Raw genomic sequence first — 26,463 nt, forward strand, 5'->3', positions numbered from 1 at the left:
CTTAGTCCAATTGTTTGTGACATATAAAATCTTAAAATTGCAACACATACATACATACACGAATACCTAAATAAATGCTTATCAAATAAATAAAATCACGTAATTATCTACCTATTTTGTAACCTAGATAACTAGGTGAACAAATCAATACACGTCATAACGGTCTATTATTTTCTATTCGTTAGAGAATGTTGACGACATAGCCTAGGTAAATGTACTCCATAGCCACATAGATTTAATTATCCGATGAATGGCCATGCCTTTTGATATAAAACGTTTTTTATATATTTTATATGAATAATGGATACTGGGCCAAAACAGAGACGTCAGGTAAATCCAAGATATGGAGCGAATCTCTTCTCCATTCTTACGTTCGGGTATGTAGATAATTTGAGGACTATTCCTAAGCAAACCTTAAAAAAATAAACCTGGATTTACTGTTACACTATATACCAGTATAACAAATTCTTAAAGTTACGTTTTATTTTTTTTATTTACGCAGATGGACGCTAGAAACATTCAAACTCGGCTACAGTCGGGACATAAAAGATGCAGATCTTTACGCTCCCTTGCCGGAGCACCGCTCTGATGTCCTAGGTAGAGTACGCAGATGAACTCCTTTATCATAGCTTTGATGCCAATCTAAGGTACTTTTAAGATCACCCTAAACTGAGATTTTTACAAAGCGGCCATAGCACGGTCATATTAACGTAACGTACATACCTATAATATAATAAAATGAATTTCTAAATGTAGGAGATGCAGTGCAGAAAGAATGGGATTGGGAAGTAACCAAGGCGCAACAGGCACGGGACCGCGGAAGACATTACAAGCCGAGCTTATGGCGGGTCCTGTTCAAAGTATTCGGCCCTGAGCTCATGCTGTACGGTCTTATTCTCTCGGCTATGGAGTACCTTATCAGGTCAACATATGAATAAGAATATTAGAAATTACATATTATGCCTATGACCTCCCTTGCCATTAGATCCCTCTTAATTTTTTGGAACTGAATTTGCTGACTGATACCGTTACACATCATTACGAAAATATGGTCAAAGTAATGTCGTAACATTTTGTTATTGTTACTCGTTTACCCAGTAAAATAATGACACTATATTTTTTCCTGTAATAGGTTGCAGCAACCATTATTTCTTGGATTGCTGTTGCGATACTACAGTCCTGCACCCGACATGAGCATGTAAGGCATTTCTTAGAAATTTATGAAATGTTTGATAGTGGTATTCAGTATCTACGTTTTTTTTTCTTACAATGTAGGAATTAACTAGTAACATAGTAATATTTTTTTGGTATCAGAAACTAAAATACTGTAATCCTTTTTCATGATTGTGTTTAGAAACAACGCGACGTACATAAACCGTTTGTTCTCATACTACGACAACACGGGCTCCATCTCTTGGGGAGAGGCTGTGTTCTTTGCGTTCGGCATCGTGTTCTGTAGCAGTGTCAACGTCATGGTCCAGCATCCATTCATGATGGGCGTCATGCACATGGGCATGAAGATGAGGGTTGGCATATGCAGTCTTATTTACAGAAAGGTGACACATTAAATCCTATGTAAATCAAGCCGTACAATTCGCTTTTTATAAGCTTTTAGATAAATAAATAACAGTTTGAAAAAATCTTGACTCTAAATGAAATATGGCCCAGTTAATTAATAAATTGTCATTTTAGGCTCTTAAAGTAAATATTCAAGCCATGTCTGAGAGCAGCGGAGGACTTGTATTAAATCTGATGGCGAATGACGTAAACCGTTTCGACACTGGCCCGATATTCGCGCACTATCTCATCATAGGACCTTTGGAAACGCTGGTAAATCTCACGAATAAATCATCAATACTGTAGCAAACACTAATTAGTCCAAGATGTCTAATTTGAATTAATATTTTAGCTGTTAACTGTGTACTTATATCGAGAAATTGGAATGCCAGCTATTTATGGATCGCTGATCATCCTTGCTTCCATTCCGTTTCAGAGTAAGGACTTCATTTTATTAAACTTAAGTCCTAGAGTCGTAAATACCATAATTCTTTAACATTTGTTTCCCCTTTTTAGTATTTCTGGGAACTCATACGGCTTACTACAGAAGAGGCACAGCGATGAAATCAGACGAACGTGTGAGACTAATGAAAGAAATAATAATGGGTATAGAAGTCATCAAAATGTACACCTGGGAGAAACCGTTTAGGAAAATTATTGATATAGTCCGCAGGTTAGTTGATAAAACTGTTACGAAACTTGTAATAATTAGGTAATGTGTCACGTCCATCATTGAACTTATATTTATTTCGACTACCTAAATATTAAACAAAATTAGTTATGCTTTGTAACCGACTTCAAAAAAGGAGGTAGTTCTCAATTCGCCTCCGTTCTCAATTTGACGACGCAGAAAAGTTGTTTTGATTTATAGATTTTATGACATGTTTCATCGTGCATAGTTTCAAATACAGTATTAAGTCAGGCACTAGAATTGCACATTATAACACGAACGCATTATCAGTATTAAACCATTACTAACTAACCTATGTTTCAATCGCTAGGCAAGAAATATTCTACATAAAGATGACATCATACATCCGGGGTGTTATCATGTCTTTCATAATGTTCTCGTCGCGTTTCGGCATCTTCATCACCGTATTGCTTTACGTGACCTACGTAAACCGTATCACCGTTGAGAATGTGTTCTTTCTTACCTGCTTCTACAATATTACTAAACAAACTATGACACTGTACTTCCCTCAAGCTGTTGGACAAGTAAGTACCGAAAAAATTTACAGAAATCTATAAAAAAAATTGAGAACATTTTTGTGATGATACCTTTTGTATTGTTTGGAGTTTTGTTCAATAAAAACATTCCAGAATATTCCAGATAGCAGAAATGAACGTAGCAGTGCAAAGAATTCGCGACTACTTATTGAGTGAGGAGTGTGAACTACCTCCTAGAGTTCACATACAAGCTGAAGAAGTTCCTAGGTCTAAGAAGAAAAGAGTCATTATTATAGGTAAAGATTAAAAACATAGAAAGTAGACTTTTCTAGACAAATGTATTGAATGTTTGAACATTTTGTACAGAACCGGACTTGTTAACTCCATCGACGGAACCCAGTACATCTCAACAAGTACCCGATGAAGCGAAGAAAGGTAAAAAACACTTTTCTCGAAATAAAACTAAATCAAATTCTAACATTTTTTTCTGCTATAGAGAAACGCAAAGAAGAAATAGCTGTAAAATTTGAAGACGCATCAAGCAGATGGATCAAATCATCGAACAAGGACGACGTTAAAGAAATGGATTTAGAAGTAAGTACCATTAAAATACTTGAAATTTCCAAGAGACCTTATTCTTACATCTCCATATTTATAGATTCCATGTAGTTCTTTAACAACTGTAATTGGATCAGTGGGTGCTGGAAAGTCTACGTTACTGCATATGGTTCTCAGTGAGTTACCATGTTCCAGTGGCCGTCTCGAAGTTAATGGCACTGTGAGTTATGCTAGTCAAGACCCTTGGCTATTTGTAGGTAAGAATTTTATTAAACCTAGTATAATTTGACACCTTAGAAAAATTAAAACACCTTTTTTAATTAAATAGTAATTGGACCTTGGAGTCTGTGCTCTTTTTCCAGGATCTGTGCGTCAAAACATTCTATTCGGCCAGCCTTTCCATAAATCTCGCTATATGGAAGTTTGTAGAGTATGTGCTCTCGAACGAGACATATCTCTGTTCCCTCACGGAGACAAGACTGTTGTGGGTGAGCGAGGAGTCTCACTCAGTGGGGGACAAAGAGCTAGAATCAATCTAGCAAGAGCTGTCTACAAGGAGGTACTTGAATGAAAAACAGTTACAATTAAGTGCTTAATTACAAATAGAGTAATGATGAATATTGCTTCTTTCAGGCAGATATTTATTTACTCGACGATCCTTTGTCAGCTGTGGATACTCAAGTTGCTAAGCATATTTTCGACAGATGCATCAAAAGGTAACTCATCATTTCTCTTGACTACCAGGCTCCGCATCTTTTACTATACCACCTACTATTTGATACCAGATATTTGGCAGACAAGACAGTGATTTTAGTCACTCATCAACTACAGTTCATTAAGATGGTAGATCAAGTTGTCATAATGGACAAAGGAAGGATTCTCGCAGAAGGACATTTCGACGATTTAAACGTAAATATGAATTAAGAATAATCACAAAAAGATGTACATCACACAAAAAGAAACAAATACAGGTACCTATTTTTAAATGATGTTTATAGGAAAAGGAATTGAAGATAATTCAACTGATGAACGAGAAAGCGCGGGAAGTGCACGAGGAAGAATTTATTCCGAGTATCCAGAGCTTGTCCACAGTGATACAGCCGAGCGCGATGAGCCTACATAGAAGACACTGGTCTGTCATGATAGACACAAGTACTGCTGTGGGTATCTATTCTACATCGTTAACAAAGAATAAAAATCCATCTTTACGATAATACCATCCCTATTATACTGTAAATAGATTGTATGACAAACTAGCTGACCCGCGCAACTTCGCTTATGTCACATAAGAGAGAATCTATACTAATATTATAATCTATACTAATATTATAAAGCTGAAGAGTTTGTTTGTTTGAACGCGCTAATCTCAGGAACTACTGGTCCGATTCGAAAAATTCTTTCAGTGTTAGATAGCCCATTTATCGAGGAAGGCTATAGGCTATATATCATCAGGCTACGACCAATAGGAGCAGAGCAGCAGTAAAAAATGTTACAAAAACGGGGAAAATTTTACCCATTCTCTCTTATCTATACTAATATTATAAAGCTGAAGAGTTTGTTTGTTTGTTTGTTTGTTTGTTTGTTTGTTTGTTTGAACGCGCTAATCTCAGGAACTACTGGTCCGATTCGAAAAATTCTTTCAGTGTTAGATAGCCCATTTATCGAGGAAGGCTATAGGCTATATATCATCAGGCTACGACCAATAGGAGCAGAGCAGCAGTAAAAAATGTTACAAAAACGGGGAAAATTTTACCCATTCTCTCTTATGTGACGCAAGCGAAGTTGCGCGGTTCAGCTAGTGGGTCATAATCTTCCCCGTTTTTGTAACATTTTTTACTCGTACTCTGCTCTTATTGGTCGTAGCGTGATGATATATAGCCTATAGCCTTCCTCGATAAATGGGCTATCTAACACTGAAAGAATTTTTCAAATCGGATCAGTAGTTCCTGAGATTAGCGCGTTCAAATCAACAAACAATCAAACTCTTCAGCTTTATAATATTAGTATACTTAGATAATATTAGATAAGAAGTATTAACATTATCATTGGACTTCCAGGATCAAAAACCTGAAGCAGAAATTCAAACAATAGGAAGAGTGAGTAGTTCAGTGTATCGCGACTATTTTCTAACTGGAGCACCGTGCTGGCAGGTTGTGTTCGTACTTTTTATGTTCGTCTTAGCACAGTTCTGTGCGAGTGCCTGCGATTTTTGGATCAGCCGATGGTAACAGAATTTTTCATTTAAAAACTAGTTTTTTTGTAATTGTTTGCTATATCACTTGTATAATTTCAGGAGTCGCGTCGAAGATAGATTGACTGGTGATTCAACAATGGATAGTTTGATATGGGCAGAACAAGGCCTCGAGCGAAATGATTACGTCATAATTTTTGGCGTGATCACTCTAGCAACTATAGTGGTCGCTTTGATCAGAGCTTTCTTGTTCTTCTCGTTGTGTATGAAGTCTTCTATTACGTTAGTATATAACTTAAACTATTTGAATAGTCTCGAAGAATTGGAAGTTTTTCTAAGCAACAGTTTGATTTTACGTTTCTAGATTACACGATCAAATGTTCGAGTCGATTTCGCGATCCCCAATGAGTTTCTTTCATGCGAATCCCTCAGGACGAATTCTGAACAGATTCAGTAAGGACATGGGAGCGGTTGATGAGTTACTTCCACAAGCTATGCTTGATTGCTTTCAAGTAACAATACAGCTACTCTTTTTTTCCTTTTAATGTCCCGTCGCCAAAGGATTTTATCATATTTCTATGTTTCAGATAATGTTAAATCTGTTGGGAGCTGTCACAATAATATTGATGACAGACATAGCTTTGTTGATACCGATTGTCGCGGCGCTTGTTATTTTCTACATATTTCGAGTGATTTACATTAGGACCACGGGAGCTGTGAAGCGATTGGAAGGAATAAGTAAGTCCAATTTGGCATCACACCCCCTTTTGCTACTTCCGTCGCTACCTTACAAAATTTGTAGAATAGCAATATACGGAGTATACATATCTAAGTAGCATGTAAATTGTATAAAAACCAAAATCAGACAACACACCACACTACAGACAGGCTGTCAAAATGTTCTAATAAAAAAATGTATTTTCTCACCAGCTCGTAGCCCAGTGTTCGGCCATGTGAACGCGACAATCCTCGGTCTGGCGACGATCCGTTCGTTCGGCGCTGAGTTCCTCCTAGCGCAGGAGTTCGACCGCCACCAGGACCTCCACAGCGCCGCGTGGTACCTCTTCATCACCTGCAGCAGAGCCTTCGGATACTTCCTAGACATCATCTGCTTGCTCTTTATTATATGCGTCACTTTTAGCTGCTTGATGAAGACTGGTAAGCAGATTTTAAGTTATAATTATGGCTTAACAACTTTAAATCTTTTTTCATAGGAATATGCCTTCCGAATTTATACGAACTGAAAAGCTTGGTATCCCAATCAAAATACATTTGTTTAAAAGGTGTAAAACTTGCTATCTATCCAATGACATGGTCGCTGGATACATAGCAAGTTTACCATTAGATACTAGATAACATAGAATTTTAGTCCATTATACTATGCATACTTAAGATAATAACCATATTACATAGATATGGACGCCAGTAACGTGGGCCTGGCGATCACTCAGTCGATATCCTTAACGGGTATCTTTCAATGGGGCATGCGGCAGTCGGCCGAGATGGAGAACCAAATGACCAGCGTTGAGAGAGTGCTTGAATACACTAAATTACCAAATGAACCGGCTTTGATAAGTGTAAGTACTAGAGCAGATTGGAAAGGTGAGTTTTCTTATTAGTACGGCTAAGTTTCAGAACTATGTAATTAGTATCGACACTGGTTTTTCTTTTTAATATTTTTTTCGTCAGATTGTGAGCTGGCAGTTATTTTATTTCCAGGATCCTGATAAAAAGCCTCCCGACGACTGGCCCAGAGAAGGCGCCATACACTTTGATGATTTAAGTCTGAAGTATTCTCCCGACGGCAATTATGTACTGCATAAGTTACAATTCCGTGTAGAGCCTCAAGAAAAGGTAATTTGTTAAACACAATATAACTTTTAAACTCTCGCGACACACGAATCGACATTGAAAATAATAATGTTGTTGTTTCGGATGTTTTTTATTACAGATTGGTATTGTGGGTCGAACAGGTGCTGGAAAATCATCCATAATACAAGCACTTTTCCGTCTAGCACATTTAGAAGGTTCCATCACCATTGATGGAATAGACATCTTGAACATCGGACTACACGACTTGAGGGAGAAAATATCTATTATTCCACAAGTACACAAATTACTACTACTATTTCCTATGAAGGGTTTAACGGTTGATTTACTAAAAGGTATTTTTTTAGGAGCCAGTCTTGTTTAGCGGTACAATGAGGAAAAACTTGGACCCGTTCGATCAGTATCCGGATGCGGTACTTTTAAGAGCTCTACACAACGTAGAATTACTGCCTGAAGACGGTGAAGGTGTGTTTATAATCACTACATAACATAGTATAGAGCAAAGTCGCTTCCCGCGTCTGTCCCTATGTCTGTATGTATGCTTAGATCTTTATAACTACTTAACTGATTTTAGTCCGGTTATTTTAATGATTTAAGAGGATATATGTGTAAAAGTAGATATGGTTTTTTGTAAAAGGGCCGCAAGTTGATTATGTTGTAAATTAATCTGACAAACGATGAAGTTGTTACGAGTGTAAGTTGCCCAACTAACAGGCTGCGCCAAGTTGTCGCTCATTGCAACCCGAAAGTTAAAAATAACTAGATTCGGACAAAGGTAGTCTATTTATGCCTCAAAACTTTGAATACAAAACTACAATTCGAATATTCCAGATCCTTTATACAAAGAAGTTCAAGAAGGTGGTTCAAACTTCAGCGTGGGGGAGCGTCAGTTGGTATGCCTAGCTCGTGCCATAGTGCACAACGACAAGATCTTGGTGCTCGACGAGGCGACGGCTAACGTGGACGCGCAGACCGACGCGCTCATACAAACTGCTATCCGCCTACACTTCCGTTCTTGCACCGTGCTCACTGTCGCACATAGACTTAATACTATAATCGACTCGGATAAAGTGAGTTACCTATTGTACTTAATTTTGAGATATAGCGTAGGACGAAGTGTTATATTTGGAGGGAATCTGGTATTAACTCAATAATGGGTAGAAGTGGACTGAATAGACAGATAAGAAGAAAATTTGTGCTTCAAGGGCTTGATTCTTTAACCCTGTGATGCAACGACACATGCAGGACTTTCTTTGCAAAAAAAATCATCAGATAATTTTTCTAGACTGTATGTTTTACAGTTTTTAAAATTAAGGGCTCGAAGATTGTACACAAACTTCAAGACAAACACTCGACTTAGCTTTTGTATTTACCCAAACAAAATTTGACCTAATTTACAACAATGGCAGATCTTAGTACTGGACGCGGGTCGTCTGATGGAATACAATCACCCGCACCTGCTGCTGCAGAACAAAAAGAGCTATTTTCGCAAGATGGTGGCTGAGACCGGTCCGACTATGGCGCCGCTCTTACATCAACAAGCTGCGCAGGTAAAATGAATACATAGACTATGAGATTAATTCAAAGTTAACCAACCACAATTTTTCGATTCATTCTATGATAAAGTTTAAAAACTATCTGGAAATAAGAAGAATATCTTATTTTATAATTATCATTACTAGGGACATCACAACGTGCAATTTTTACACGCATGAAACTAACGCCATCTGTTGGCACGTTCACTGTCACACTTTTGCACACTGAGGGGTAGCTACCCCTAAGTTTAGCAACAATGTAAGGGATGAAAGGGATGTAGCGCCGCTCGCAATATTGAGATGGCGACACAGGAAAAATTAAAAGTCGGTGTTAAGATTCTCCGCGAGCGAATGACTACCCCGAGCCTTTTATCTGAAGTCATACTTACCTGGCATAGGGGACACCGTGATCAAGAAGGCGGTTCCCCCAGGGCGAGACCTCTCCATTGCACTGCGGTTTGGTTGACCCCTGCGATTATCCCTAATGCGGATAACTCGGATGCGTAATTTTTGGTAGTGGGGACTGCGTACGCGCTGTCCCCCTTGTAATAATAGATTGAATGCACTTAGGTGCCTATACCGCTGACGAAGTAGACATTCTTCACGGCTAACGTATTCAAGCCGCGAAGAAAGATCGACGGCTATACGTAATGCCCGGGACACAATTTCTACTTCCTCACTTCGGCAATTTACCAAGAATTTCATGACAGAAATATTCTGTATTCAAACCCGTGATCTATATTGATGTGTGTATGTGTTGATGTTGCTTTTTGATGCATACAATTTTTGATCAAAATCTAAACTCAGTCTAACTATTTAAGTACATATCACAAACTGGTGGTTTATAACGACAATGACTCATAAATATGTCTACTTACACTATCATACCAACTAACCACCATCGAAAAGTATTTTATTATTATCTTCACTACCGTACCTACAATATTTTCATACAACTACGTTTTAAAAGTACGAAGGGAAGCATAAATAATATAATTTGTTTTATTTACAGAGTTATAAAATGATGATGGAGAACAATTGAGGGGAAGATTGACATGGGCGATCACGCGTATTAAGAAAAACGCTTGAAAACTTTAATATAATTTATTCTATCATTTATACAGATAATATACTTCTTAAACAATACGCAGTTAATATATTTATTGATAAATTAATAAACTTAAAATAAATTAACTAGCATTGGTAAAACCAATCGAGTTACACATCAATACATATAATATTATTATATATTATCTAAAGTAAATATACTTTGACATAATACTAAGTAATTTTGAAAAAGATACAGGTCATTTAAATAAATCATCACTGGGCTCAAAAATGATAAATATGATTATGATTAAAAATCATAACAGTGTGAACAAATATCACCATACCAACTCCGTTGGACAATTAAAATCTTCACTATTATTGAGGTATATTCAAAAAACCAAATAAAATACTTTTTCCTTTTTTGAAACCTCAAATGTTCCGTATAATGTATCATCAAAAGTGGATATTAAAGACAATAGCAAGAACGATAAAAACGTTACTAATAACTAAACACTAACAGTCCTACCAATTAACGTCGAGTAAGCCCTGATTAGCTATAATGTTTTATCACTTTCAAACAATCTTAAAACTGTTTAAGAATGAAAAAGACAAAACACTATACATCAGAGATAACACGACGTCTATTAGTACGACAGTAATACTATATAATTCAACCATCATTACTACTACAATCTAGTTATAGAACAAAACTACTTTTACGTTACTCTACGTATATGTACAATACTTTACACAGTCTCCATGTTACAGTTAAGGCTAGCGAGCTGAAGTTCCATCCTTTTCTTGAATCCTTCCACTATTGAGTCCATACGTTTCTTTTCTTCCTCACTCTCTAACGGCGGTATACCGGCCAATGCTTCCATTAAATGATTTCTGTTAAGAAAAAATATTGGTATTATTAATTATTCATGTTCAATATCATAAAGATATATTAAGGTACATTTTCACAATAATATTTCAAAATAATAGTAATTTTGCAGAAAGAAAGACAAAGTTATTCCCTGTCAAAATTCCTATCCAACAGATTAGACCTATTCCGAATACAGAGACATAATGTTATTTTCCCGACAACCGATACCGACCGACGACCGATAGTTTTTAATGACGAGTAACAACAATATTATCTGACGAGTTATATTTATTCTACAGACTTTATATAACAATACCTTTCACCAAAATTATTACTATTATACGAATCGGGTAGAGTACATTTAAATTACGTAGCCGGGGAGTTTTTAAAGGTTCGCAACGTGCCGATAGTTAAAAGCACTCGATCAGTTAGTTACTGTAAGAGGGAGGTAAGGAGCAAGGGCACGTACTCAGCCTTCCGTGTGAGGTGTTCGGCGCAGGCCACGCGCAGCAGCGTGTACTCGAGGCGCGCCTGGAAGGCGGCGGCGGGGTCGGGCGGCGCGGGCGCCGTGGCGGCGAGGCGCGCCAGCTCCTCGCACACCGTCTCGCAGATGTCCCGCACGTAGCGGACCGACGCCGCGCCGCACACGCTGTCCACCTGCACCACAACACAGTACCATTAACCCGCACAATACCGATATTGATTCTCTAATCAATACTGTAATTTTATCTCAAAGGTTAAAAGAAACAGAAAAATAAACGGACGAACAAATAAAACAAAATATAAAGATCATTTTAAATACTATAACGTTATTAGAATCGTGTAAAAGTCATATACAAGAATCATTTCTAGTGTCACATTTTATCACCACTGAAATAATTAATTGCAAACTCATTTTAAACATCACTTATAGAAAGTAACCTTAAATATCAATTTGCATAATCATGTCAGAATAAAAATGTATCAGCCCTGTTTATTTGGTCTACACCCCATTTATAATTTATTCTTATCTGCCACTCTCCAGTTTGCCACCGATGGTGGTTGGTACTGAATTGAATAGTGACGTTTGCCACTTCGTTGGTTAGTGACACTTTAATCTGCTCCTCACGGAGGACCTCATAGGGACAGAATGGGCAGAACCCTAAATTAGTAAATGTCATATACATATTATATCAACGACATGGAAAAATACAAATGATGCGAAACCACGGAAGAAGTTGTCATTTCCTTAGAATTAGAAGTAATTTATTAGGCCTATTACGGCCATTCAAAAATTGCCATAGCGGACGGTATTTCACGTCCACAAGGCGGGGTATTGGTAAAGTTTTCAACTAGCAATAATCGCACCTCGGATAAACCTCATTGGTTACGATATTGCCTCTGCGCAAAGTTAAAAAACGGTAGCAATCCCAAAACTACTTATACGGCCAGTGTGAACACAACGATAGCGCGAGCTAACTCGATCCCAACGCCATCTATCGAGCTATGCGTCAACATTTAATAAAAAAAAACACCAAGTACTTGCACCAACTAAAGTAGTCGAGACACCAAAGATATTGATTTAACTCAAATTAACAAACAAATGCTATATTTAGAAGGTTACTAGCTGACCCGGCAAACGTTCTTGTACCATATAAATTAAGAAAAAAATATGAGTAACAATACCCTTATCACATAGGGGTATTAAAAATACATAGTCCATTCGTAGACTAACTGAATTTGCATATAAAATTTGGTAAAAATCGGTAAAGCCGTTTCGGAGAGGCAAGGTGACTAACATTGTGACACGAGACTTTTATATATTAGATAGAAGATTAGGGTGTATGCGAACAAACCTCAGCATGTACTGCGATCAAATTGTTTATAATCTCATAGACGTAGGGCCTCGCGTCATCTACGATGACGTCGGCGTCAGTCTTGTGTCGGCCCATGTCCATGCTGGGCTCAATAGTGCCGACGAGAGGGTCGCCTTTGTGCTCCAAATAGGTCTCAGCTATCGTAGACTCGAGGGCACTGAGAGCTTCTTTAGTAGCTTGGAGCGCTTGCGTTGGTTTTGGGAAGCCGAAACTAGGAAAAATAATCACAGTACAGTTAGGTAGTTTTCAGAATAATACAGCAGATAATTATATCTTTATAATCAAATGCATTTATGTATCAAGTGCAAATATAATGTTAAATGTTTGCTAAAAACGGTTTTGTTAGTAAACTGATTATTTAAGAATTGTAATTACATATCTCATTTCCTTTGTCGTTTGGGAGTTCCATTATTAATCGCAAGAAAGAATTTCCTTTGAACCAAGTCTTGAGTAGGTAGTAAAATAAAGACTTACTTTTGGAAGGCATCAGCGATGTTAGTAAGCGTGACACGACGCGTGTAGGTGGCGTTAGCACCTGCCAGTAGCAGTCGCTGCTGCCAGCTGCGGCTACTGCTGCCCGGCGCCACGCGCTGCTCTAGCGCCACCGACAAGTTGTTGTTGTTGAACTCCTAACAACAAAGATTATTTTTACCTTCACTTACAAATATAAAACCATTCGATCCAATATAAAAAGAAAAGTAATCCGTATGAGATTTGTGAAACACACTTTTCTTATCTAAACCTAAGCAATATGGATTATTCGCATGATTGATGATGAGAAAATTTTGTAAAATCGCCGACAGTGCACGTTTCAAATAATCTACCTGAAAGATAAAGTGACAGCAAATACTAAAATGACCCAGCAATTACTAAGATACCCTGAAACCTGTTAAATTCGGAATGGTGAATCCGGTCAACACTCAAATTGCTAAAAAATATTCCACAAGAATAAAATGTAAATAACTCAAAAATAAATCACATGTTGAATTCAGAGAAGGTACCTTACCTGATCATCATGGTTGAGCGCGAGGTTCTCCAGCACGGTGACGTAGGCCAGCAGGATGCTGCGCACGTCCTTGTGCAGCGCGGCGGCGGGCTCCGCACCCTCCACTAGCAGCGCCGCCTCGCGCCGCCCGCCGCTCGACACGCACTTGTGGATCGCCGACAGCGCCTCGTTCATATACGTCTCTAGCAATTGTGGCTGGAATTTGTAATAAACAATTATTTTGCTATACTTAAGTTTTCTAAACACTGAAAATAAAGTATTGATCCATTTCTTTTTTCAAACCATGTCCGCCATACTGCTCCTAGCCCAATAATAAAAAAAAAGAAAAAAAAACTCAATCGGACGGGGCTAAAGTATTAACACTGTAAAAAAAGTAATGATTCATTTGTTTTTTCAAACTTTGGCCGTCCTACTGCTGCTAGCACAGCCATAAAAAAAGAGAGAAAAAACACTATCGGATGGGCCTGAGATATCACCTTACTGGAACCTTTTCCCGTTAGGGTTTGTAAAGTCTCAGCAAGAAGATTCCCCACAATAATACACATAACGGGTTTAATAAAATGCACTTACCAGATTAGTAATAGCTCCATAGTCAGAGAACTCCTCAATCTTCCATGTTTCTTTTTCTCCGAGTCCCTTGACACGCTTGAGAGCTCGCTGAAGGAATACTGTCATGCCATGGACACGATAGTCGAATATTACTTTCTCTACTATGCTTAATGGCTGAAAACAATAATACATAGAAATTACAATTATATTTGTCATTTTTTACATATTTTAAAATCTTTTCTTTTAGTGTAATATTATTACATGAAACTGAATTATTTAGCATCGTTATTTCATAAAGAAAGAAAACAACAAAAATAGAAAGGTTATAAATGGTAGGAAATTGCTAAATCTAGTCACTAGTCAGTAAAGTCAGGTATTATTAAGTGTACCTGAGAAGGCAGGTCCAACTTGATAAGCTCATCGTAAGCCTCCCGTAGATGACGCAAGTTAGCGACAAGTCGCACGCGCAGTGCGTCGGTCGGTAACGTTTTATTACTGCTGCCTGAGAGCAGGCACGAGCGCATGTGCTCCGAGAATAACTCTACGGCAGCTATTATCATTTCCTGGAACAAACAACGTAAGAAGATTAAAGAAACGTATCACGTCAATGTTTAGGTGGTTTTAAAAGGTCTATTTTCGGGCCGTGAGTCTCTTATATACCGCAACAAGCCGTAGAGAACACAATATACAATAGTACATGTATACACACAGTTCCGAAACAATTATAATGAAGTTCAAGAACATCAGTTGATTACCTTGAGGTCGGCGTGTCTCTGCGGCTCGGCGGGCTCGCCAGCCAGCTCCCCGGCGAAGTACCGCCTGGCGAGCGGCCACAGCGCGTGCAGCTGCGCCGCCAGCGCTCCGCACGCGGCCGCGCACCACGCGCCGCGCACGCCCCACGCGCCGCCCGCGCCCGCGCTCTCCGCCTCCTTCGCCTTGCGCTTGCCTAGCATAAACACACAATAAAATTAAAATACAAGAAACCCGTTAATTTCCCGCTGCTATCCAAGTACAGGTTGGGGACTGCATACTTTCAAGAACTGTTTAACTTAATATTGCAGCATAATGCCAAGAGAAGAGTGTAGTGAAGTTTCACTCCACTCTTCTCCCGCAAATTATTCACTTAATGTAAAGCACACCTTTGTCAGAATTCTCTTGTTCCTCCTTCTGCTTGAAATGGTCCTTGACTTTGTTCATGAGACTCATCAAATACTCTTTGCGACTGGTGATGGCGACCCACGCTGCGTCGCCTTCCCAGTTTAAACTTATTAACAACCTGAGAAAACATTTTTAGTCCTGTATTACTATTTGCATTGATATAATATAAACACTGTAATGTTGCTAAATACTTGGATCGGATAACTTACCTGATATATTTAGTTTGCTCTTGAACATTAATAGGCATAGTTTTCATTCTAGTGTACAACTTTTCTTTCAAGTCTTCTATTTTCTTATCAATTTCATCAAGAATCTTCTGGAACAGCTGGAATATAAAAAAAATATTAAGCATCACATTCACAGTTAAATACCTTTCACTGCATGTTTTTTATAGAAAACATTTCGTGCCGAAGGCATGTTATGTTTGGTAAGGACATGAAAAACAGACAGCACAGGTTCAGTTTGATAAGTTTAAGTAACAAAATCAATATGTTTTAATCAGAAACGTACCTTAACATCAGTGTTTCCAAACAGATTTTTCACCCTAGTATAATCATTGACAACTAGATCATACTCCTTCTTCCTAATGTTCCTGTCGATAGACGCTGGCAGTTGGAACAAGAACTTGTGTCGAGTGAGAAGCGACAGTGCTTCACGAGTCTTATCCGCATTGTCTTTACGAGACAAGATCTCGGCGAACAGTGAGTCGGCTAATGATATAGACTCTGGAAAAAAAAAGCGTTATGTACCAACTTTCTGTACTACATTTCTGTGCTTTTCGTCTTATTCAATATTGTGTTATTCTTTATCTTGATATGGAAAACTTTAAGTTTTACGACATAACAAATCGCTTGGATTAAGACAAAGGTTTACACAAAAAATAATTCAAAGAATTCCTATCCATAATACCACAATCAAATATTTTGAAATAAAATTGAACATCTGGCTCTTCAATGCTTCTAACTTTAATATTTTTCTAAATCTAAATGTGAAATAAATAGATCATAATATTTATTGAACCCTGAAGCAATCCTCCAACAAGCAATTAAAAAAATATATAACAGAATTTAAAGATTATACCTTCTATAGCAGCTTGCAGACTAGGTAATGGTTCTTTCCCATTTTTCCTTTCATCCTCCTCATACATGTTTTTGAGCAGCACCAATCTGTCCAGCTGATCCATTACAGCACCTGTGTTAGCCTTTAGAAAGCTAAGCTGCCCTTCTTTCTGACTTTCAACCTGTAATCAAATGTTACTTGTTAGTATGCTATGTCTACTTGACTATCATGTTGAGTGTCTTGATATTTTGTCACTATAATAAATGAATAGCCTTGGCAATTTTGTTTTTTTAAGAAGTAGTCAATGATAAGCTCAGAGTCTTATACTACCTCCATTCTGTTCCAAGTTTGTAAATATTTTTTCTGCCATTTAGCCATAGAAGTGTAAAAGTTAGACATTTTCAAATATTACATTAGTATGAAATAGTAAAAGTATTAATAGTAGAAAATAATAGATACCTTTCTTTGTAGAAACACCATGCCAGCTTTGAGATCTTCATATGAAGTGTTGCTATGATGCTCTAGCAAGTACCAACCAGGTTGGAAGTTGTCATCGGAAAGTTTACCAGATCTAGAAACAGTGACATAAACATAATTTTAGTGAAGTATAAGGCTGTAGATGCTAGCCTAACACTGGCAATTAACAATGTTAATAAGGTGCCTGCAAAGACTTTATTGGACAGTGCTATGTTTTCTATTCATTACTTTATACTTATAAGAAGGTTCAGAACAAATATTGGGCTGTAGCAAACCTCTAGCAAACATGCAATAAGAACATGCTTATATTAATATACTAGAACTAAATATCTCCTTCAGTTCAGACTGAATAATAATAAATATAACTAACCCATCAGGAAACATCTCATGTAGTTCTTCCTCTGGGAACTTGCAGTCATCACCCTCAGTGGACAGTCCCAGGGGGTCAGGTGGGGTGTATGTGGTAGGAGACATGGGTCTGCGGCCCCATGGCAGAGATGGGGGAGCAGCTTCTTCCACCCATACTGCACTCTCCTTCACTGGACCTATTGACTCATGGTAGCCTGGAAACAATTGAATAATATTTTTAAGGGCTTGATAAAAAACTACCGGGAATGTGATAATAGTTACCATGTCAAATACCATCTTTAGCCATGTCAAAGGCCTTTGGGGCGGCTTGAAAAACTTTAACACTAGGTTGACCACTAACCATACGATGGATAGATGGATATATAGTATCACAAAACAACTATGTTAATTTATCACCAAATATAATTTCTATAGTAATAAGTGTTTACCTCTAAATTGCACAGTAGATGTGCCTTCCCCTCCAGATCTTGTAGTGACGATAATATCACCTCGTCCTTTGCACGGTCCTGAGCGAGCAACTATTTTATTCTTGCTCTTCCATTCAGCTGACAGCAAACAGTCACATCCGCAAATTTTAAGGCCTAAAAAAACAGATAGTTACGCCCACTTTGCACCAGTTTTCGATAATGTAGTATGTGGATCATAAATGGTAATATTGATGCTATGAATGTATGTATGCTTACCTATAAGATCAGTAACGCTAGTGCCCAAAAACTCTCCTCGTATCGTCACCCTAGTCCCGGGTGGACCCTCTTTGGGGGAAATTCCAGTCACTACGGGCGGGGGACCCATACTTTTAAATCCTAACTGTTTTGGCTTTATAAATTGTATAAATTAGAACAGTTAAACGTATTTTGTATCATGAGATAAGTACATAAACTCTATAAATTGTTATCGAACTAACTTACGAAAGTAAAAACAAGTCACGCAAGTGTCAAAAAGTAATGTTTTGAAGATTTTGACGTTGTAACTCATCGACTATGATGACAGATAGACAATAAAGCTAGCTATTCAAAAAGCAATCGATAAGTGACGGTAAAAATTGTTAATCAAAACTGAATTTTACTAACATGCAGCTATGAGAAAATAACACTTGTAACTCAATATTACACAACGTTGGTAACTCAATAGTAACCACAAAAAACCGCAACTTACCGAAATTATATTATCTTTAAATGTTGGTAAGATTTTTCAACGTTTCTGGTAATGTCATTGCTGTCATTCATTTTCATTCATTCATCATGTGGGGGTGATCGAAGTGGGGTATTTGGGGCGTATCGGATCTAACAAAAATTAAAAACCGCAATTTACATTTTATTATGCTTTATAAAATACTAATAAATCAGATAAAACGACAGAATGGCTCAATCTAACTTCAGGTACTTAATTATTCAATGGTGGTTATTGTGAATATATTAGCGTGTTATTATCGAGTGTTGTTTGTTAAATTAACTTTTGCTTTTAGCGCGGTCGATGAATACGGGTTTGAGAGACACGAGGACTTTGATTACGAGAGCTATGAGGACTTTATGTCGAATTACTTAAAGGTATTGGCAACTAGGGCGCAAAAATGGGCCACTTTACTCGGCGAAGGAAAGTCGGTCAAACGTACGAACACAGTGAAGAGATACGTCCGCAAAGGAGTACCCAGTGAGTCTCTTTGTTTACATTTATATGCCGTGTGAATTTTCACCCAACTTTCATTTTTTGTGTTAAACTATATAAATACCATGCTGTGAGTGGTATTTATTGTTATACAAATTTCTTTTGTTTCCTTATTGTTACTACTGGGAAAGAATAACTAATAATATTATTGTATTATAACACACATTCAGAACATTATTTTGTGTGAATAAGTTTATTAATGTTTTAATAGCATCTTCCTAGTAATTCAAACCCTATATTTTTAACTCACATCAAGTAATCTATATCACTAACACTCACCCTGTTTAATAAGTCATCATTTAATTTAAAATGTTTAAACTCTAAATAAAATTGAGAAATAAAAGTTAAGCTTCAACTAAATGTTCTGAATTACTTTGAATCTATAAAACTAAAAGCCTTATCTCAATAAATCACACATGGACACTTGAATGAAAAACCATAGTCATTACCATAAATGCTGTATTGTTTTTAAAAACAAAAGAGTTTGTAACAAAAAAATATACACAGCAGACAAAATTATGTGAATTAATGAATGTAAATATCATAATGTTTTGTATCACTAATCTGATAACAAAAGTGATACAGCTAGAAAGGAGTTTAGATTTGAGATGTGTATCATATCAGCAAGGTCATTGCTTTGATATATTGATGGACTGGTTTAAATCGGTAATAGCATATTGGTTTAACTGTTAACCTTGGAGTGCAAGTTCATATTCTCACGTTACCTTTGAAGGTTGTCTATAGGATATATTCATTCATGTACAAACAGTACGGTTTGCGAAAATGACTCTGCCTATATACCATTTACATACCCGATATGGTCCTTAATAAATGTAACCCATTAATGTCCCACTGCTGGGCAAGGGTCTACTCCTGTATTGAGGGAGGGATTAGGCCTTGAGTCCATATGCTCCTTAGTAATAAACAAATTGCTCTGGTATAGAGCATAGAATTGTTTTCAGTTTGTTATCCTTGAAGTGGCCCTAGGATATGGTATTTTAAAATGCATGTAATAAAAATGTAAATCTATTTGTTATTTTTAGGCGAGCATCGGCCATCAGTATGGATGGCTATATCAGAAGCAGACAAAATGAGGGACCAATGTCCAGACTTGTACCAAAAAATACTAGACGGCCCATTTGAAAAGGAGCTGGTGGATCTGGTGAAGACGGATCTGCCACGTACCTTTCCTGACAATATATACTTTACGAAGGAAGCTAATCACCAAACACATTTGTTCAACATACTCATAGCATACGCACATAACAACAGGGTTGTCGGATACTGCCAGGGACTCAATTATATTGCTGGTGAGTGAAATCTATTTAAAAATATATCTTAATCATGCTCCGAGCATTCATTCTGCAATTATGACTCCTGTACCAAAAATGTTTTTCTCTCAAAAAATTCTATATTTACAAATTGAATCATAGTTTCCAAGAAAATGACTGTTCCAGACAGTTGCCTCCTAAAGGTGTTTCGTTTTGAGTTCAAGAACCATAAAATTACTTTAATTACTCTACTTATTTGAGTTATGACCTGTTCATTGTGGGAGGTCAAATTGTTAATGTCTTCTAAATTGGTTTAAATGCTGCATGGATTTGATGAATCATCAATGGATTCCAATTTTATTTTGCATGTGAATAATTTATGATAAAAATACTTCAAATTGTTATGAAAGGTTCTATAATTTAATGTGTATGCAAACCACTGCTATTTGCTTCTAAAATCTGCAGTATTAGATATACATTACAACCTAACTGTATTTGGCTTTACGGCAAAAAATCCTTTGTTTCTGGTTCCACATCTGTGTCAATCACTTATTTAATTTATCTACACTATTATACAGATGTGCCTTTTTGTACATACAGGTGTCGAATGACACAGGCATTAAATTTCGCTATACACTTCGCGACTACAGAGTACCAAATCAACCTCTTTGGAAATATCATATAATTTTTACTGGAGTATTATTTTGATTAAATCATTCTTAGAAAAGTCCATAACACGATTATAAATTATGCAATAATCGCTCACGATAACTTTATCTTCAAATCAGCTCAGTTATATGATAGTAGTTCTTTGCAACAGATTTACCATCTTCCATTTGCCCTTGCTCTATTTAATCTGTCTAATCAATATTTTTTAGTAACGTTTACCTTCGCGACTATCAGCTGACTCTTGTTATCTCAAGTTTAAGTGTAATAACTGTGTTTACATCGTATATTCAGTGCTTATCGCTACTCAGTTTAGTTTTGTCTCCCAGCATAAGACAATCCCCGAACTATAGACCATTGATTATACCATTTACACATTAGTTGTAAAATAATTGACATGATTCCTTTGTACATTGTACACGTAACCGAAGGGTAAAATGAGAACCCCGATTACTAAGATTTCGCCGTCTGTCTGTCAGCACGCTCTATCCTATGATACGCGATTGTTAGACAGTTGAAATTTTCACAGATGATATAGGTATTTAACTATAATTACTAAAAAACTATTTAACAAACATGATTGATTTGGCCTTTTTTATTGTTTCGTATTTCTATATTCTGATAGGTAATGTACATTTCCTGCGGTTTACGGCCACCCTCCTATGGTACTCTAAAGGGTAAACAAGCAATATTTTATTGTATGACATCATATGCCGAATTTACATATCGTGCATCGCAATTAATTTATTGCGGTATAATAATTTATACGATTGTTTGTATTTACAAGTCATGCCATACAGACAAAATGACTGTCGTAGACTGTCCCCTGTTTTGATATAGGTTTGTTCGAAAAACCCACCATGAAAAAAGGTCAGGTGCGAAGTACTTGTAGCCGGCGGTACTTTATATCTAGATATACGAATGAGAATGAGGCAAGGGAGGTTTGTAAGGATCGTACCAAGTGGCGTTCTTTTTCGTTCTCGTTGGTCTCTGCCGAACCCGTGAGAAAAAGGCGTGATATTATGTATTTTTTTAAACCCATAATGCAACTACTTTTTTACTAATGTTAATTAAAACTAATGTTTAAACTTACGTCCATCTATCTATTGCTTGATTGTACCCACTTATCGTCGATCAGTGATTACGACTGACTTTAATTTATCTTTTTACTCGTTGCACTCTGAACGTAGAGAAGCCAGAGATTACGATACACGTATCAATATAGACAATTAAATCATTTAAACATCAATTAAATAATTATCGGAGATTACCGCATCGCGTAGTTTTTTAGATATTTTTCGCTTGATACCGGTTTGGTGACCGCAGAAGCATCTCGAAATATTATTAATAATCGACTATTGTTATCCATTTACCAGTTTTACCGCTATAATCTATTCCATATTATACAAATAGTTCCTTGCGTCATACATTATTTAATAGCACGAAGAAATACGATTGATTTTGACATGCATTAGCAAACAATTGGAGTTAATGACGGTTTTTTCCCGATCACGGTCATCAAACCGCAGTAGTTAGACCTTCCTTTATATCAATTTACTTTCGCCAACTCACCTATTGTAATTAAGGGCAGATATCAAGAAACCCATTTGCGTACGTTACCTTTAACGATTATTTTCTAAGTACAAAATTAGCAGACGTGAATATGAATAGTACCTATACTTACTTAATCATAAAAATAAAATTATCAAATTCTTTAAATAAGAATACGTGATAATATTCTTTTAAAGAGCATGTCCTCATATCAACGATCACCTCTTAATATAATTAAACTATTCAAATAAGTACTTATTAATGTATGAAGCACCTCATCACTTCTGTCCTGGAAACTCCCGATGTCTTATGCACCATCATAGTACATACATAAAATCAGGCTTGTTTCTCATTAGGGAAGGTAGAGACGAGAGAACGCCACTTGGTAATATCCTTACAATCGTCCCTTGCTGCATTCACATCCATACATCTTGTCATACAAATCGCCGGTTACGAGCACTATGCACCTCACCTTAATACAAGACCTTATCTACATAATAATATATGATCAGTATACATTTGTCTAGGGTTTATCAATATTTATTATTCCAATAGGTTTGCTGCTATTAGCGACTAAGAGCGAGGAGACGTCGTTTTGGCTTCTCAAAGTGCTGGTGGAGAAGATTCTCCCGGACTACTACACTAGAACAATGGACGGTCTCATCGTAGACATAGAGGTTCTGTCCGAACTAGTCAAGTCGAAGGTGCCCGATGTGCACCAACACGTTATCAACCTGGGTACGTATAATTTCTACTAAAAACTGACTTCGATGTAAAATATCAGTATGTACTCCAAGAAAAGTCTATGACCGCAATGTAGACGAAAACTGCATTTTTAAGGATACCTATCCCAAAAACGACTCGTCAAATCTGAATCAAATTATATTGAACTATTTGGGGAATATCACCTTTCAAATGAAAAACCTATTAAATTCAACCCAATAAAAAGTAATGAAGCAACATACTTAAGAAAGTACCGAAGAATTGAAAACCTCTTCCTTTCTTCGAAGTCGGTTAATAATGGATTAACATGATTCATATATGTTAATATTTGCCCGACATACTTAAGACCTTGTTTGCTAAGACTATGTTTGAGATTAAAAGGCTCTTCTATATTACGAATACTGGTACGTGTGCGTCATAACACTATTACGTTATTAAGGAGAGTCTATTACACATTTTGTTTGCTTCCTCCTCGTACATTAAGCTGGTAGAATATATCTACCTAATATAGATGTGAGCTAATTGATTATGATGTCAAAACTATGCGTATTTTTGTGTAGTCGGACAACAAAACAAAAGCTTTGTCTTGCACTATTTATCAAGATTATAATTAAGAATTCTGAGCATTCCCAAATTTAAGTCTTCATATGCTGCGGATCATTCATTCATGCGCCAAAATCGTAATTTGCACCCAAGGCTCTATACTAAGTAGTACTATAGTAATATTAATATTATTAATTTTCCCATATTAGAAGGAAATAAAAATATTTCCGTAAGTAAACATTATACTAAAAATATCTCATCATTATTTCCAGGTCTGCCATGGGCAGTGATAACCACAAAATGGTTTGTTTGCCTCTTCGCTGAGGTCCTTCCTATCGAGACAGTGCTAAGAATATGGGACTGCTTATTCTACGAGGGCTCCAAGATCCTGTTCCGCGTTTGTTTGACGCTGATCAAGAACAACCGTGCGGAGATTATGGCTTGCAATGACTTCACCTCCCTGGCGGAGTGTTTCAAGGCTATTGTGAAGAATGCCAGCGCTTTACACTGCCATGAGTTCATGCAGGTGTGTGCTTCTTGAAATTTACACTAATTGGCCCATTAAAAAGGGGGGGGTCATTAGGGCTTTTAGTAACGTTTTAGACTGTACTTTTAGATGGTAATAGACTTTCTAATGACTATTAACTAAATGTAATAACCATTTTCTCTTGCAGGCAATTTTCAAAGTACCAGGAACTCTATCCAACGCGACTATAATAAAGCTGAGGGCACGTTTCGCGAAGCAGCGCCGCGAGCAGCAGCAGAAGGAGCCACTGCGGTGAACAGCGTGACGCAGTGCCACACACTTGATCTCATTCTCCCCACACAACCAAATACATGTGACATGCACTACTTAAACTATCCGCCTTATTACAATTCTTCTTTTCGATAAATTCGACTCTATGTCGACTTATTATACGAGATCTTTGACATAAACTCCTATCTATCGATAAGCAATGTTTCGTAATAATGCCCAATCTATGTATGACACACAACATACCTTTGATCTCCGCGTATAATTTTATTTCCGAGGTCAACGGAACAATATTTCAATAATCAAATCACGTTGCCCCATAGATTCGAAAATTAGCATAACCATGAGTGTTTACATTTACAACAGTGTTTCAGAATTATTTTTAATTCTATAAATGGCGCACGTTTTATTCGCCGCTAACGATATATTTATCTAGCTTGTTGCGATTTTGTACAAACCTAACTAGTCTTTATAGCTTTGCATGTATTATCTGTGGTCGGCCCTTGTGACAAAATAAGTTTTATAAACCGAAATTGACCTTTTATTTCAAAGTCATGACAAACCTAGCAACATGTTTGCTTTTTCTTTATAAGCTTAGAAATAAGTTGTAATGTTGTTTTGCATATCATTAAAGTATTTTTGTTAGTAGTATTATTTTTGTTGTTCTTTGACAGTTTTTTTTTAGATAGTACCTGTATTGTATGAACAAAGTGAGCATTTTACTAGTTAGCTATTATAAATGTTGGTTGCGGTGTTAGCACTGTATAAAGGGAAACAACATTTAGTAAATTATTGTATGGGTTTTTAAATTTCCTCGTAATGTTAGCAGATAAAATATTATGATAATTAATTGATATTTTTCATAGTTATAGCTAGATATAGCTTTTGCCAACCTTATCGAATTGAGGTCTTTATGTATTTATTTGCATAATGCATATATTTTTTCTATATTATTATGTCATTTGATATATTATTAGGTGCTAAGTATATTTTGGATATATTTCATTGTATTTTATGATGCGCAAATATAATAATATACATGTATATAGAATACTTGCAGTATAACACAAGTTAAAAACATCAATGACTATTGAGGTGTTTCCCAAACTACAATTATTATGGTATTTATTTTTAATCCTACTTCATACTAGAGTAAGTCCACATCTACCAGCTTTTAAATTACAGTTGCAACTACTGAAATTATCCCAAAAAAATTAAATTTATGTCTAGATAAATCTGAAATATCACTAATTTCTTTTCTTATCAACTATATAATTTGAAAATGAAAATTGTTGCTGTTGAAACTATTATTTGCTCAATATATATTCCAAATTACGACATAGTCATTGAACATCTTGTTTGTACTAAATTAGAGCCTATTTTAAAATGTGATTTTTTGAAGGAGCTGTATAATGTTTTTTATTATGTCGACAATAAATTTTACATATCTATTTTGCTTAAGTATATTAGACAGTTCATTATCTTGTTTTAATTTAAGACATTAGTACTAATTGCTCAATGTATAAGTTGCATTTTTTGTAAGCAAAGCTCATTATGGCAACTTGACAACAAAATAAAAAAAAATATATCTCCATTCTCCATAGATTTTAGTAATATTGACTTTCAAAACAAAAAAAAATAATAGGTCCATGATTCTCAAAATTTTCTGAATTTAAAAGGAGATCATCCATTTTGGGCGTTTTTTCAAAGTGCCGGCCAACAAAAAAAAGTGGCATGTATCGATAGAGCTAGCCATATGAAGCAATAGTTAGTATGGCACGAAACCGGTAGGATCGCTTTGAACCGAGTTATACAGGTTTGAAGATTCATAATATTCAAACATTAATTCATTTCTGAAAGTGCTATGAAACATAAAATAATGATTGATTTTGCTAGAATTAACTATCTAAAGCAAATGACCACTCTGAAGTTGATTTAAGGTCGTAAGCACACGTATCAACTCGGAAACGGGTCGTCACCGTATCAACTCGAGATCATCAGTATTATTTGTATGTAATTCCCTACTGTAACACACTTATCGGAATCGTTATGTGATCGCC

The 26,463-nt window shown here is 36.5% G+C and overlaps 3 protein-coding genes and 2 non-coding genes across 5 annotated transcripts; 3 read left to right on the forward strand and 2 right to left on the reverse strand.

Annotated features, from left to right (window-relative positions):
- Positions 1-243: 243 nt before the first annotated feature.
- Positions 244-9,984, forward strand: LOC142980315 (ATP-binding cassette sub-family C member 4-like). The gene is made up of 29 exons (XM_076125693.1): positions 244-377; positions 503-597; positions 757-922; positions 1,133-1,198; positions 1,355-1,556; positions 1,693-1,830; positions 1,910-1,994; positions 2,074-2,230; positions 2,559-2,772; positions 2,888-3,020; positions 3,091-3,159; positions 3,221-3,318; positions 3,383-3,539; positions 3,645-3,841; positions 3,916-3,998; positions 4,068-4,191; positions 4,281-4,442; positions 5,340-5,506; positions 5,576-5,755; positions 5,838-5,985; positions 6,061-6,211; positions 6,404-6,631; positions 6,887-7,050; positions 7,193-7,327; positions 7,425-7,580; positions 7,651-7,768; positions 8,135-8,373; positions 8,713-8,853; positions 9,851-9,984. Exons 1-29 carry the CDS (start codon positions 301-303, stop codon positions 9,878-9,880), a joined length of 4,080 nt encoding a protein of 1,359 aa, XP_075981808.1. The 5' UTR covers positions 244-300; the 3' UTR covers positions 9,881-9,984.
- On the forward strand, positions 9,220-9,381 carry LOC142986488 (U1 spliceosomal RNA). The gene has a single exon (XR_012960381.1). It is a non-coding gene; the product is annotated as a U1 spliceosomal RNA (small nuclear RNA).
- Sec5 (exocyst complex component secretory 5) lies at positions 9,975-18,176 on the reverse strand. Its single transcript, XM_076125694.1, has 16 exons — positions 17,914-18,176; positions 17,659-17,811; positions 17,232-17,424; positions 16,844-16,955; positions 16,406-16,565; positions 15,836-16,050; positions 15,535-15,650; positions 15,307-15,443; positions 14,923-15,113; positions 14,557-14,730; positions 14,189-14,341; positions 13,619-13,813; positions 13,087-13,241; positions 12,592-12,823; positions 11,226-11,413; positions 9,975-10,779 (listed from the first exon to the last, which is right to left on the reverse strand). The coding sequence occupies exons 1-16, from the start codon at positions 18,020-18,022 to the stop codon at positions 10,635-10,637; spliced, it is 2,628 nt and encodes an 875-aa protein (XP_075981809.1). The 5' UTR covers positions 18,023-18,176; the 3' UTR covers positions 9,975-10,634.
- Positions 12,009-12,148, reverse strand: LOC142986504 (U4 spliceosomal RNA). The gene has a single exon (XR_012960389.1). It is a non-coding gene; the product is annotated as a U4 spliceosomal RNA (small nuclear RNA).
- Positions 18,177-18,470: 294 nt separating the features above from the next.
- Positions 18,471-26,432, forward strand: LOC142980349 (growth hormone-regulated TBC protein 1-A). Its single transcript, XM_076125695.1, has 6 exons — positions 18,471-18,609; positions 18,696-18,880; positions 19,939-20,205; positions 22,939-23,121; positions 23,922-24,175; positions 24,324-26,432. The coding sequence occupies exons 1-6, from the start codon at positions 18,590-18,592 to the stop codon at positions 24,429-24,431; spliced, it is 1,017 nt and encodes a 338-aa protein (XP_075981810.1). The 5' UTR covers positions 18,471-18,589; the 3' UTR covers positions 24,432-26,432.
- Positions 26,433-26,463: the final 31 nt, after the last annotated feature.

Source organism: Anticarsia gemmatalis, chromosome 2 (genome assembly GCF_050436995.1).
Source record: "Anticarsia gemmatalis isolate Benzon Research Colony breed Stoneville strain chromosome 2, ilAntGemm2 primary, whole genome shotgun sequence".
Taxonomy (NCBI): Eukaryota; Metazoa; Arthropoda; class Insecta; order Lepidoptera; family Erebidae; genus Anticarsia; species Anticarsia gemmatalis.

Excerpts from the sequence above, each read along its gene's own strand:
- LOC142980315 (XM_076125693.1), top strand. The coding sequence starts at position 301 with ATGGATACTGGGCCAAAACAGAGACGTCAGGTAAATCCAAGATATGGA. Across the intron at positions 1,995-2,073 it reads TGCTTCCATTCCGTTTCAGA|TATTTCTGGGAACTCATACG; the intron begins GTAAGGACTTCA and ends TCCCCTTTTTAG. Across the intron at positions 3,319-3,382 it reads TTAAAGAAATGGATTTAGAA|ATTCCATGTAGTTCTTTAAC; the intron begins GTAAGTACCATT and ends CCATATTTATAG.
- Sec5 (XM_076125694.1), bottom strand. The coding sequence starts at position 18,022 with ATGGGTCCCCCGCCCGTAGTGACTGGAATTTCCCCCAAAGAGGGTCCA. Across the intron at positions 16,956-17,231 it reads CATGAGATGTTTCCTGATGG|ATCTGGTAAACTTTCCGATG; the intron begins GTTAGTTATATT and ends CACTGTTTCTAG. Across the intron at positions 12,824-13,086 it reads ATCGCTGATGCCTTCCAAAA|TTTCGGCTTCCCAAAACCAA; the intron begins GTAAGTCTTTAT and ends TATTTTTCCTAG.
- LOC142980349 (XM_076125695.1), top strand. The coding sequence starts at position 18,590 with ATGGCTCAATCTAACTTCAG. Across the intron at positions 18,610-18,695 it reads ATGGCTCAATCTAACTTCAG|CGCGGTCGATGAATACGGGT; the intron begins GTACTTAATTAT and ends TTTTGCTTTTAG. Across the intron at positions 20,206-22,938 it reads GGGACTCAATTATATTGCTG|GTTTGCTGCTATTAGCGACT; the intron begins GTGAGTGAAATC and ends TTATTCCAATAG.